General features: G+C 44.7%; 1 protein-coding gene across 1 annotated transcript in view; it reads left to right on the top strand.

Annotated features, from left to right (window-relative positions):
* The window catches only part of QPCT (glutaminyl-peptide cyclotransferase), a 65,324-nt gene that overhangs the window by 10,690 nt on the left and 42,026 nt on the right, over positions 1–12,608 (top strand). The window contains exon 5 of the mRNA XM_075267799.1: positions 7,626–7,805. Within this exon, the coding sequence (XP_075123900.1) occupies positions 7,626–7,805 (180 nt within the window). The remainder of the gene's footprint in view (positions 1–7,625; positions 7,806–12,608) is intronic.

Raw genomic sequence — 12,608 nt, 5'->3', positions numbered from 1 at the left:
AACTGCAGAATATGCCTTACTGAACTTTCTTCAGTATGCCCAGAGTGCACAATCATTCTGCTTCTTTCTAAATGTCTTAAAGGAGAAATGGGTCCTCAATACTCAAAAATAATATGAGGAACCATTTTACATATATATCAGTGGCAGGGACAGCAGGGAAATGTTGCAAGGTAACGCTGTTGAAACCCAAACTGACAAGTCACTCCGATTTTTGCGAGTGGTTGTGCGAATGTGTAGACTTGCAAATAATATAAGGGCAGATAAGATGGACAATGCAATCTTTTCTGCAGTTAAACATCTATGAACTGGTTACGCTAGGTTCACAGAAGACAGAAAGCTGTCAGACTGTGTGCGCTGGTGAGCGTTTTATGCTCTCCGCCGCGAAACGTTTTTTTTTTTTTTTTAAACTGGACACAGAGTACTGCATGTCCGACTCTGTGTCCGATTTAAAAAAAAAAAAACAACAAAAACTGTTTTGCGTCGGAGAGCATAAAACGCTCACAGCCGGACATCTTTCAAACCAATTCAAATGAATGGGTTTGAAAGAGTCCTGCAGGTTTCCGTCTCCTGCTCAGTTTTGTGCAGGAAACTGAAATCTGCATAAACGGAGACCGGGCGCAGATGTGAACGAGCCTTTAGTAACAAGCCTCCTACTAATCATTATTATATTCTGGGGTCTCTTCAGACTCCAAAGTATAAGTGGAGGCCAAGGGGATGTGTGTAGAAATAAGTCATACTCTCCTTACCTCACCACTCGCATGTTCCTTTGAGGCATTCAGTGCTCTTCTCCTGGCTTCTTTGGGACTTTTCCAGCCACCTATGTAACGTAAGTGGACTGAGGGAACCGCTGAGGCTTAAGTTTGGGCTTCAGCAATCATGTGGGATGCGCTGACGTGCATCTTACAGTTATTCTTACTCACCTGTATAGTGCATGCAAATCAGCCATCAAACTGCATTTGCTATTTAAAGGAGGTCAGACGCTTGATTATACCAAAAGGGGATATTTGACAAAAAGTTAGATATCTCTTAGCTAGGGGGTGCTATTTTTTGACTTGTGTAATACAGTGTATGTTATATCCAGAATTTGTATTGTTTATACATGCAGTAGCATGTAGATACCAAAAGTTCCTTTATACTAGCTAAATTAGTTTGTCCACCATGATAATTACATTGTTACATTAACCCTTTCAGGACCAAGCATCATTGATTCCTCAATGCCTAGGCCATACTTAGCACTTTGGTATGCATTGCTTTACACAGCAATATCTTTTTAATGGCTTTGCATATCCCAACTATTTTTGCCATGTTTTTTCAGGACAGATAAGGTATTTGATCTAATACTACAGTATTCAAAATATTTGTATTCAATCGAATACCATGCAGTAAACACCGTAAAAATTCGATTCCCCTCCCACCTTCCCTGGTGCTTTTTTTACACCAATAACTGTGCAGGGGAGGTGGGACAGGAAGTAGGAAAACGTAGGCATCAGGGAAAAAAAAAAGGAAAAAGTCATTGGCTGGCTAAGTCAGGTGACCTCCACTTTATAAGAATAGTGGTTGTCAGATCCGGTTCAGATGCGACTTGGATTTAGACAGGGAGAGACGTGCTGCCCAGGTTCAGCTAGGAATTGGCTTTATTTAGGCAGGAATATCACACCAAGAGCTCTTTATAAGAGCTAAACTGCTTGAAGATTGAATATACACCATCAGTATATACAATATTCTTACAAATAATTTTCCCAAAAGCCCGTGTTAGGGCTCCAATTCCTTACCACCTTTTATATTTGCTATACAGTACTTGCTATATATATACTTGCTATACAGTATGTACCATGTATACTTGCTATACAGTACGCTTGTATACATAGGTTTGTGCGCCCAATATACCTTTCCCATCTCCTGTCTTATACGTGTTGTAAGCAAGGTGTATACTTGCTATACAGTGTATACTTGCTATACAGTACACTTCTGTACATAGGTTTATGTGCCCAATATACCTTTCCCTTCTCCTGTCCTATACCTGTTGCAAGCAAGGTGTATACTTGCTATACAGTACGCTTGTATACATCTAGAAATGCGTAAGGCTAGCGCAAAGGGACAAGGACGGGGGTGTTGAAATGTAGCCGGGAGCCAAGGCCGTGGTCAAGCTACTGCGGATCATACCAGTGAGGGGCAGCCAGCATTGCGCTCATCCACAATCCCTGGCTGGATGGCAACATTAAGCAGGGTGAAGGGTACAACGCTGACGAGGCCCAGCACCAGGAACAGGTGTTACAATGGCTAGCGGATAATGCTTCCAGCGGCATTTCCACCAGCCAGTCAGCCACTACCTCCAGTCGTGTTCCTACCCAAGAGTCTGCCCCTCCTTCCTCCCAACATTCCCAATCTTCCCAGCAGAGTCATCCCACCCTTGCCCCCTCCCAGGAGCTGTATTCGGGTACTTTTCCACTCTTCAACTTTGTTCAACCACTTCCCGAATCCCACGAGCTAACAGAAGAATTTCTGGATCTTGATGCCCAAAAACTCGAGCATCCGCCATTTCCTGGCGATTTTGTGGTTGTGGACCCGCAACCCGTCCTCAGTGATGACGAGGCATAGTTGCCATCAGGGCAGGCTGTTGTTATGTGCGGTGTGCAGGAGGAGGAGCAGAGTGAGGAATTGGAAGAGGAGGTGGTGGACGACGAGGTGACCGACCCGACCTGGACAGGGGTGATGTCTAGCGGGAAAAGCAGTGTAGATGGGGAGGCTAGCGCAGCACCAACAAAGGTGGCTAGAGGCAGAGGCATGTCCAGAGGCAGTGGACAGTTGCTTCACAGAAGCAAGGCCAGAGCCAGCAAGGCCCAAATTGTTCCCTGTCCTAGACACTCGCGAAAAACTCACCCATTGAGCCACGTTCCTTGATGTTGTGGAGATTTTTCAACGTATGCGTGGAGGACAAACTGAGTGTGGTTTGCACACTGTGCAACTCAAAAATGAATAGGGGCTTTGAGAAGAGCAACATGACCATCTCAGGCATGAGGAAGGCGTTTGGAAGGCAAGCACTGGGCTCAGTGGGAGAGAGCAAACGCGGGACTTCACCCTCATCCTCCCCTTTTTCCTTCGCCTGCACCATCATTTGCCTCTTCCCAGCAACTCGCCATCTCCCAGTTGTTTGAGCTCAGGCAGAAGTACAGTGCAAGACACCCACATGCCAAAGCCTTAAAAGGCCACATCCCCAAACTGCTGTCCTGGAGATGTTGCCGTTTAGGCTTGTGGAGACTCAGGCCTTTCGTGACCTGATGGCACCTCGCTATGCCTTCCCTAGCCGTCATTACTTTGCACTAAGGTCCACTTGACTTCCTCCACCGTCACCATTGAAAAACGACATTTAAAGAGCAAAGAGCATAATATTATGCTCCTAAAAGGCTCAATTCATCCTGTAGGAGTATAATATTATGCTCCTACAATTCATCCCAAGAGCCTAATACTCTGCTACTCCAAGGCTCAATTCACCTTAAGAGCCTAAAACTCTGCTGGTACAAGGCTCAACTCACCTCAAGGGCCTAAAACTTTGTTGCTACAAGGCTCACCTCACCCTAGGGGCTTGAAAAGTAAATTTTTGTATGGCTCATCTTAAGGGCCTCTGACCTAATTTCGAAGAGCTCAACTCAAGGGCCACAAGTTATTTTTGGAGGTCTCACCACATCACACACACATACACAATGACAGTTAAGGGTGGGTGCTGTTTGATTTCCCCCTTGCCTGTGCCATCTGTGATTGTCATGGGCAACATGATTTAAAGGGGTGCATGCTAATGTTTCTTTAGCTAAAAATGTGTCTTTCAGTCCATACTAATGTAGAGGAAAGAAGGTTTCCAAGTATTTTTCCACTTTCCATTGGAGGTTATATTGAGTTTGGAGTCTCTAGATGATGGGCTGTGATAGTGGCGTAATATTGGGACTTGGGCATGTTAGATGCACCCAGGCATGCTTCCCCTGCTGTCCCAGTTGCATTCCAGAGGTGTTGGCATTATTTCCTGAGGTGTCATTGTGGACTTGGTGACTCCAATTGGTCAGATTTTGTTTTTCCATGAAACAAGCATCCCTCCCCCCCCACTAGACTATAATGGGATTTGATATTCGATCGAATAGTCTATCTGTGTGAAAGTGACTGTGACATGTTTGGAAAACGAATGGTATTCAATAGATGCAAATTGCTATTAGCTATACACTGCACTACCATTCTTTAACATTTAAAACACTCCAAGAATTAGCCTGTTTTTGGGGAAGATGCTTGCCATGTTGTTTTTTATATATATATATATATATATATATATATATATATATATATATATATATATATATATATATATATATTTGTGGTAGTGCAAAAGTTAAAAGTTATGCAGGAAAAGCAACTTTAGAACCTGAAGAGCAAGAAATGTTCTCTTTATGTGAGGAGAATGCGAATGCGGCATCAACATGGCAGTGGTAGTAGAAGCAACAGTGGTGTGCTTTTGTTTTTTTCCCCCCTGTTATGCCAACAGTATTGCAGTGACAAGTGCCAAATAAAGATTTTGAAACTCTGTCATCAAGCATGGATAGGCTGTTTAATATAAGCTTCCAAAAAATATTCACTATATCCTGGCTGGGCCATGATCGGTAAGTGACACCGTGGGCCCCACAAATACTATCATTATACTCGTATAATGATCGGAGGCCCGGGAGAGGTAAGGGAATGTAACAAACACTGTTACTTACCGCTCCACGATCTTGCCAGGCCTCCTTCCTGACATCCTTTCTGACGTCACATGAACCCGGCCTGCGTCCCGGGGCATGTGACGTCTGTTGTCATTTCAGAAGGACGGCAGCGGAGAAGACAGGTAAGAAACAGTAATTTTTTATGTTTTTATTCCCCCGGGTCACCGATTATTATACTCTGGGGTCTGAAAAGACCCCAGAGTATAATAATTGTTTATGGGTGTCCACTATGGGGTATAATACTGTGTGCAGGGGACACTATTGGGGATGAAACTGTGTGCCGGGGCCAGTAAGGGACAAAATACTGTGTGCAGGGGCCAGTAAGGGACATAATACTGTGTGCAGGAGCCACTAAGGGACATAATACTGTGTGCAGGGGACACTAAGGGACATAATAGAGTGCGGAGGAGGGGTCCGGTCGAGGTCTTCAACGTCTGTGTCGGTTGAAGGGGGGGGGACCCCAAGTCAAAAGTTCGCCACGGGGTCCTGCCATTCCTAGTTACGCCACTGGAGCATAGACTGCCTTATATGGGAATAAATACCACAGTATCATAGCATTAGCAGAGTGACCATTGACAGGATCTTAAAGAAATAAAAATAAAAAATTGGTACACCATCAGGGTTCTTGGCCTGCCAACTGGAAAAGCTGTAATATCCTCTCTGATGAGAACAACACTTGAGAGGTAGAAGAGAACATGAAATATTCTGCCAGTTTACTCTTTATGGGAGCAAATACCAAAGCAACATTCCATTAGAGGAGTGACATTTTTCCTAGTTTTACGAAAAATTTGCGGGACATTATTAACCATTTGTAAAAACTGAAATATCTTCTCTGATGAGAACAACACTTAGCTAGAACCTGGACTGGCTTGCCCATTATCCCTTAATGGGAGAAATGCCATGGTAACATAATGTTGGGAAGTGACAAGTACAGAATTTCAAGAAAAAGGGTTTGAGGGGTCAGCCTCCTCCCTGGCTGTAAAATTATCAATCCCCTCCCTCTCATCCAAAAGCTGGTTCTTCCACCACTCATTTCATGATTGCAATGAGGAGCATTTCCTGCTGTTGACACATTTGTCAACGTCCTCAGAAGGCAACACACTTCTTACAACATGTGTTGGATTTCAAAATAACAACACATTGTTCCTGTGGTTTGCTGTATACTTTTTTTCTCCACCCTGGAAATTGGTTCATTCGGGGTAGAGATATTCATATATTTTTGCAATATGTGAATGAACAGTCTGGATCAACATGCAGGCTCCATTACTGTAAGCTGCCATGTTTCACACTGCTCTAGTTCTCTGGCGTAAATGCCCTCTTTCCACCTCAAAAAAAAAAAAAAAACTAAATTGAGTGGGAAGGTGGGCATTAAAGGGGTTGTCCCATCTCAAGGATCCTATCTATACTGCTAGCTTAGCTGCTATGCTGCTAGCTTTTCCTAAATACATTGCTTCAGCAAAACTGCTTTGTTTGGCTGTTATCTTAATTTATTCACTTCATTGTTTACACTGCGTTTCCATAACCACAGACCTGGGGATGGGATTATCTCTCCGCCAGGACAAGGACGTAGTTCCCTGTTCTCAGATAGGGGAAGGGGAGCTGAGTGCTCCGTGCTTGTATTTCTGAGCTGTTTATCTCTCTGCCCAGGACAAGTGATGTAGCTCCCTGCTCTCAGGAAGGGAGGGAGGGGGAGCTGAGTGCTCGGAGCAGCTTGTATTTCTGAGCTGTTTTATCTTGGTTATCCGTCAATTGAATTTTGCTGATAAGGGTTGAGATAGGGAGTCTGTTACCTCTGTATGTAAGAACAGACCTAAAACAGAGTTTACTGCAAGCTGAATCTTTTCATATATCTTGTAAATTTGGGGTTCTCATCACCTATCAAATCCAGCTCTGCTACATCAGCTTCATATTGTGCATCTTCCAGTGATACTGTGCTAATTTATTTACAACCACCTCTCATTACTGACTGAAAACATGTACTGCTATGAAGAGAGATAATCCCCGACCACTAATTCACTGAGAAAACCAGGAAGTGAATAGAGCACACAGCATGCAGGTTGGTGAACAAGGCAGTTGGGAATACCCCTTTAAGAGGGTATTAGAACCGCGTAGCTTCCTTTGGTGGTCCAGAGTGCTAATTTTCATATTGTTAAATAAATTAATCTCAGCAACAGGCATGAACTTTTCTAGGGAAAAGGCGTTACAACAGGTCAGCTTGACCCATCTGTGGTGAAGGTTTAATATGCCTCATTCTTTTTACAGATTCCTTTTAGGCTCCCTTTTTTTTTTTTTTTTTTTTTTTTTTTTTTTTAACCCTGCAGAACTTTTCACAGAACGTTTGCAGAGGTTTCCTCTGCGGACTTTCTTTTTCAGTTATACCTATAGGGTAATTGCAAGCTTTTACCTAAGTATAATTGACAAGCTGAGATTTCCAAAACTGCAACGGTTTTTGAAATCGCAGCGTGTCCACTACGCGTATGTTACCACACTATGGGGATGGGACTCACGACACAGTCACAGTTAAATGTTGCTTTTTTTCCGTGGAGTTTATGCCACATGGGGCCCTGGCTTACAAGTATTATTCCCATCTCAACCAATCATGGTTGAGGTGAGAATACACAGCTGCAAAGTGGTTGTGAGATAAGGAAACAGCAAAGTATGCTGTGCTACTCAGTTTCCATAACCTCCATAGAAGTGAAAGGGAAACCATTAAAGTTGCAGTGCAGTCACATTCACTTCTATAGGAGTTTTGAAAACCGTGTAGAACAGACAGCTTAGTGTCTTTCAGCCTTGAGGCAAGGATTTTGAACAGTATATTACCATCTCATCCGTGATTACCCATTTAAGACTTAACCTTTTAAGGTATATTTATTTTTTTCTCTGCAGGACAGAAGTTCCAAATCAAAACTAGATCTTTCCCTTAAGTTAATTTTCTTTGATGGTGAAGAGGCTTTTCATATGTGGACTCCATATGATTCACTCTATGGCTCTCAACACTTAGCTAAGAAGATGGAAAATACTCCACATCCACCTAATGCTGAAAGCACAAACCAGCTTAATGGCATTGTAAGTATTGAGCAGTGCTTTGTGTTTTAATGCTATGGGTGCATCTCAATAAATTTAGAATATAATCAACAAGCGTTTTCTTTTTTTTTTTTTTTTTTTTGTAGTAAGTCAATTGAAAAAGTGAAACACATATACCGTATATACCCGAGTATAAGCCGACCCGAATATAAGCCGACCCCCCCCCCCCTAATTTTACCACAAAAAACTGGGAAAACTTATTGACTCGAGTATAAGCCTAGGGGGAAATGCAGCAGCTACTGGAAAATTTCAAAAATTAAAATGGCCGAGTTCTTGGGTGCAGTAAGTGCTGGGAAAGGGGAGGGGGTGTTTTGGTTGTCTGTCTGCCCCTTCCCTGAGCTTGAGGACTGGGTTTTTTACCCCCACTTGGAATTCAGCCTGGCTGAATATAGGGGATCTGCAGTGCTCCTATTAACCTCTTCCCGACGGAATAGAAGCACTGCAGATCACCTATATTCAGTAGACCGGGCACTTTCAGACACAGGGATACCTAATGTGTATGTGTTTCACAGTCATTTTCTACTTTGAGGGCAAGTTCACACCAGCGCCCAATCTCAGTTATGCAGGTTTCCGTTTCCTGCCCGAGAAACATTCATGGGTTTGAAAAGTGTCCGCCGGTGAGCGTCTTCTGCTCTCCGCATTGAAACCGTTTTTTTTTTTTTTTTCAGTGGGACATGCAGGACTTTGTGTCCAGTAAAAAACAAAAAACAAAACTGTTTCGCCATGGGCAACAGAAGACGGCTCACCCACAGACACTGAATGTCGGTTTCTGTCTTCTGCTGACAGAAAACGGAAACCTGTATAACTGAGATCAGGTGCTGGTGTGAACCCGCTGTGAACTTTTATTCATTTTATTTTTTATTTTTTTTTAAACTTTTTTTTAGCCCCCCTGGGGGACTTGAACCTGCAGTCATCTGATTGCAAGTTCCATAGACGACAATACAAGTGTATTGCCGTCTATGGGAGATTCTCTACATCATTAGGCTCCCGGCTGTCGTCGGAACAGGTCGGCTACTGCGAGCTCGCTGCGCAGGAGCCGGCCTGCAACTTTAAAGGTAAGGGGCCGGTGGGCACTGGCCCCGGGGGCTAATTTTGAACTAGGAGTGGGGGAGGACATCTCCGGAGGGCACCTCCGCTGTAACGCTTACAGCAGAGATGCCACAGCTTATGCCTACAATCAGAGATTGCAGGTATAAGCTTCAGCATCTCTGCTGTAAGCATTACAGCGGAGGTGCTGGTTTCTATGGCGACCGCTCTGCAGAGCGGCGCCATTACGTTTACAGCCCGGCATCCGGACCCGGCATCCAGACACCGCGGCGGGTGCCGGGGCCCACAGCATCGCCACGCTCCTGCCAGGAGCGCGGCGATGCTGTACATTAAAATCTGCAGAAGTACTTACGGTACTTCTGCTAGCAGGGCAGGAAGCAGACATGCCGGTTGCGGGCCTGAGTTTACGTGGCTACGTCACCCGGCGCGTGATGGAGCGGTGGGGGGGCGGAGTCTGCTATCCTGGCCTGCTAGCAGAAAATTACCGTAATGACCCGAATATAAGCCGAGGAGCACTTTTTCAGCACAAAAACTGTGCTGAAAAACTCGGCTTATACTCGAGTATATACGGTATATTATATTGAGTCATTACAAACAGAGTATTTATGTTGATGATTGTGGCTTACAGCCAAGGAAAACCCAAAAGTCATTCTCTTAAAAAATTAGAATAATTAACCCAAAACCGCTACAAAGGCTTCCTAAGTGTTTAAAAAGGTCCCTTTGTCTGGTTCAGTAGGCAACACAATCATGGGGAATAATAATAATAATAATAAATTTTATTTATATAGCGCCAACATATTTGGCAGCGCTGCACAATTTGTAGGGTTCAGATACAGACAGATACAAAACAAAGAACGTCATTTCACACAATGGGACTGAGGGCCCTGCTCACAAGAGCTTACAATCTATGAGGTAGAGGGGGTGACACGAGGTAGGAGGGGCGGCATTGCTTATACAGTGTTCAGACAATTTTGTAATAGAGGTTGCAGCCATTACACAAACAAAGCTTTATGGGCCGTCACTAGTAGTGTCCTTTAACATGTGGATAGAGCATGGACAAATACTGTATGTTAGGCTGAAAAGGCATCAAGAAGGGTTTGCATTAGGAATTGTGATAGGCCTGTCTGAAAAAATGCGTCTTTAGTTTGCGTTTGAAACTGTAGAAATTGGGAGTTAATCTGAATGTCTAGGGTAGAGCATTCCAGAGAAGTGGTGCAGCTCGGGAGAAGTCTTGTATACGAGCGTGGGAGGTTCTGATAATAGAGGATGTAAGTGTTAGGTCATTGAGTGAGCGGAGAACACGGGTTGGGCGGTAGACAGAGTTGAGGGAGGAAATGTAGGGAGGTGCGGCATTATGGAGAGCCTTGTGGATGAGGGTGATAACTTTATATTTTATTCTATATTGAATGGGCAGCCAATGTAGCGACTGGCACAGACCGGAGGCATCGCTGTAGCGTCTAGCCTGGTAGATGAGCCTGGCCGCTGCATTCAGAATAGATTGTAGAGGGGAGAGTTTAGTGAGGGGAAGACCGATTAGTAAGGAGTTACAGTAGTCAAGGCGAGAATGAATCAGAGAGACAATAAGTGTCTTTAGTGTATCTCTGGTAAGGAAAGGACGTATTCTGGAGATATTTTTGAGGTGGAGGTGACATGAACGTGCGAGTGATTCAACATGAGGGGTGAAAGAAAGGTCTGCGTCAAACATGACCCCGAGGCAGCGGGCCTGCTGCCTAGGAGTTATAGTAAGGCCTGAGACTGCAATGGATATATCAGGGACAGATCTGTTAGATGGTGGAAACAGTAGTAGTTCAGTCTTAGAGAGATTTAGTTTCAGATAGAGCGAGAACATGATATTAGAGACAGCAGAGAGACAGTCACTGGTGTTCTATATGAGTGCAGGGGTGATGTCACGGGAAGATGTGTATAATTGGGTGTCGTCAGCATAAAGATGGTACCTGAAGCCAAATCTGGCGATGGTTTGTCCAGTGGGGGCCGTGTAGAGAGAAAAGAGCAGGGGGCCTAGGACCGAGCCCTGAGGAACCCCAACAGCAAGGGAAAGAGGGGAGGAAACAGAGCCCACAAATGATACGCTGAAAGTGCAGTCTGAGAGATAAGAGGAGAACCAGGAGAGCGCAGTGTCATTGAGGCCGACTGAGCGGAGCATAGTGAGGAGGAGATGATGGTCAACAGTGTCAAAAGCTGCAGAGAGGTCCAGAAGAATAAGAAGAGAGAAATCGCCATTGGATTTAGCTGTCAGGAGATCATTGGAGACTTTTGTGAGAGCCGTTTCAGTAGAGTGCAGAGCGCGGAAACCAGATTGTAAGGGGTCAAGAAGAGAGTTAGCAGAGAGATAGCGGATTAAACGAGAATAGACCAGGCGTTCCAAGAGTTTAGAGATGAAGGGGAGGTTAGAGACGGGTCGATAGTTAGCAGCACAGGACGGGTCCAGGGAGGGTTTTTTCAATAGTGGAGTTATAACAGCATGCTTGAAGGAGGATGGGAAGATTCCAGAAGAGAGAGAGAGGTTAAATATTTTAGTAAGGTGAGTGGTGACAGCAGGCGACAGAGATTGGAGAAGGTGTGAGGGGAAGGGGTCACTACTGCAGGTTGCAGGGCGAGATGAAGAAAGTAGCTGGGAGACTTCCTCTTCTGTAACAGGTTCAAAAGATGAGAATAGACAGTCTGAGGTGCAATTGGTGAGGGGATCATTGCTATGGTAGGTGGTGGGATCAATGCCACCTGGGGCTTGGGCAGTAATTTCCTGACGGATCTTATCAATTTTAGCATGGAAATACGTGGCCAGGTCATCAGCACTAAGGTCTGTGAATGGCGTCTGCACCTTGGGTGTGAGTAAGGAGTGAAAGGTTTCAAAAAGCCTTTTAGGGTTGCTGGAGAGAGAAGAGATGAGGGCGGTGAAATAGTCTTGTTTGGCTATGTGAAGGGCAGAACTATATGTTTTAAGCATGAACTTGAAGTGGAGGAAGTCTGCAGGTGAGCGTGATTTTCTCCAGAGACGTTCGGCACACCTAGAGCAGCGCTGAAGAAATCGTGTCTGTGGCGTGTGCCAGGGCTGCTGCCTCCTATGTGGGACTTTACGAGTGGAGGGGGGAGCAACCTCATCCAATGCATTTTTAAGGGTTTCATTATAGTGACTGGTGGCCAGATTTGGACAGGAGATTGAGGAGATAGGGGACAGAGAGGACTGTAGAGTATCTGAGAGGTGCTTGGTGTCAATAGCACGCAAATTCCTATATGTGTGATGGGTAGAGGTATCTTGTGAAGGGGAGAGGGCACTGATGGTGAGAGACAGAAGGTTATGATCAGAGAGCGGCAGAGAAGAGTTAGAAAATTTAGAAACTGTGAGCAGTCGATGGAAGACAAGATCAACCGTGTTTCCATCTACATGTGTAGCAGAAGAAGAACATTGTGAGAGACCAAGAGAAGTGGTTAATGAGAGAAACTGTGAGGCAGCTGGGGAGTGAGGGGTGTCAATAGGGATGTTAAAGTCACCCATAATAAGGGTAGGAATTTCACTGGATAAGAAGTGGGGAAGCCAAGAGGCAAAGTGGTCCAAAAATTGGTAGGGTGAGCCAGGGAAGACTTCTGACTTGACATTTGTCCAGAAGGCAGTTATTGACACAATCCACAAGGAGGATAATCCACCAAAGGTCATTGCTAAAGAAGCTGGCTGTTCAGAGTTCTGTATCAAAGCATATTAACCACATGAGGACCGCCGTA

Source organism: Leptodactylus fuscus, chromosome 3 (genome assembly GCF_031893055.1).
Source record: "Leptodactylus fuscus isolate aLepFus1 chromosome 3, aLepFus1.hap2, whole genome shotgun sequence".
NCBI lineage: Eukaryota > Metazoa > Chordata > Amphibia > Anura > Leptodactylidae > Leptodactylus > Leptodactylus fuscus.
This window is presented reverse-complemented; position numbering and strand designations above follow the sequence as displayed.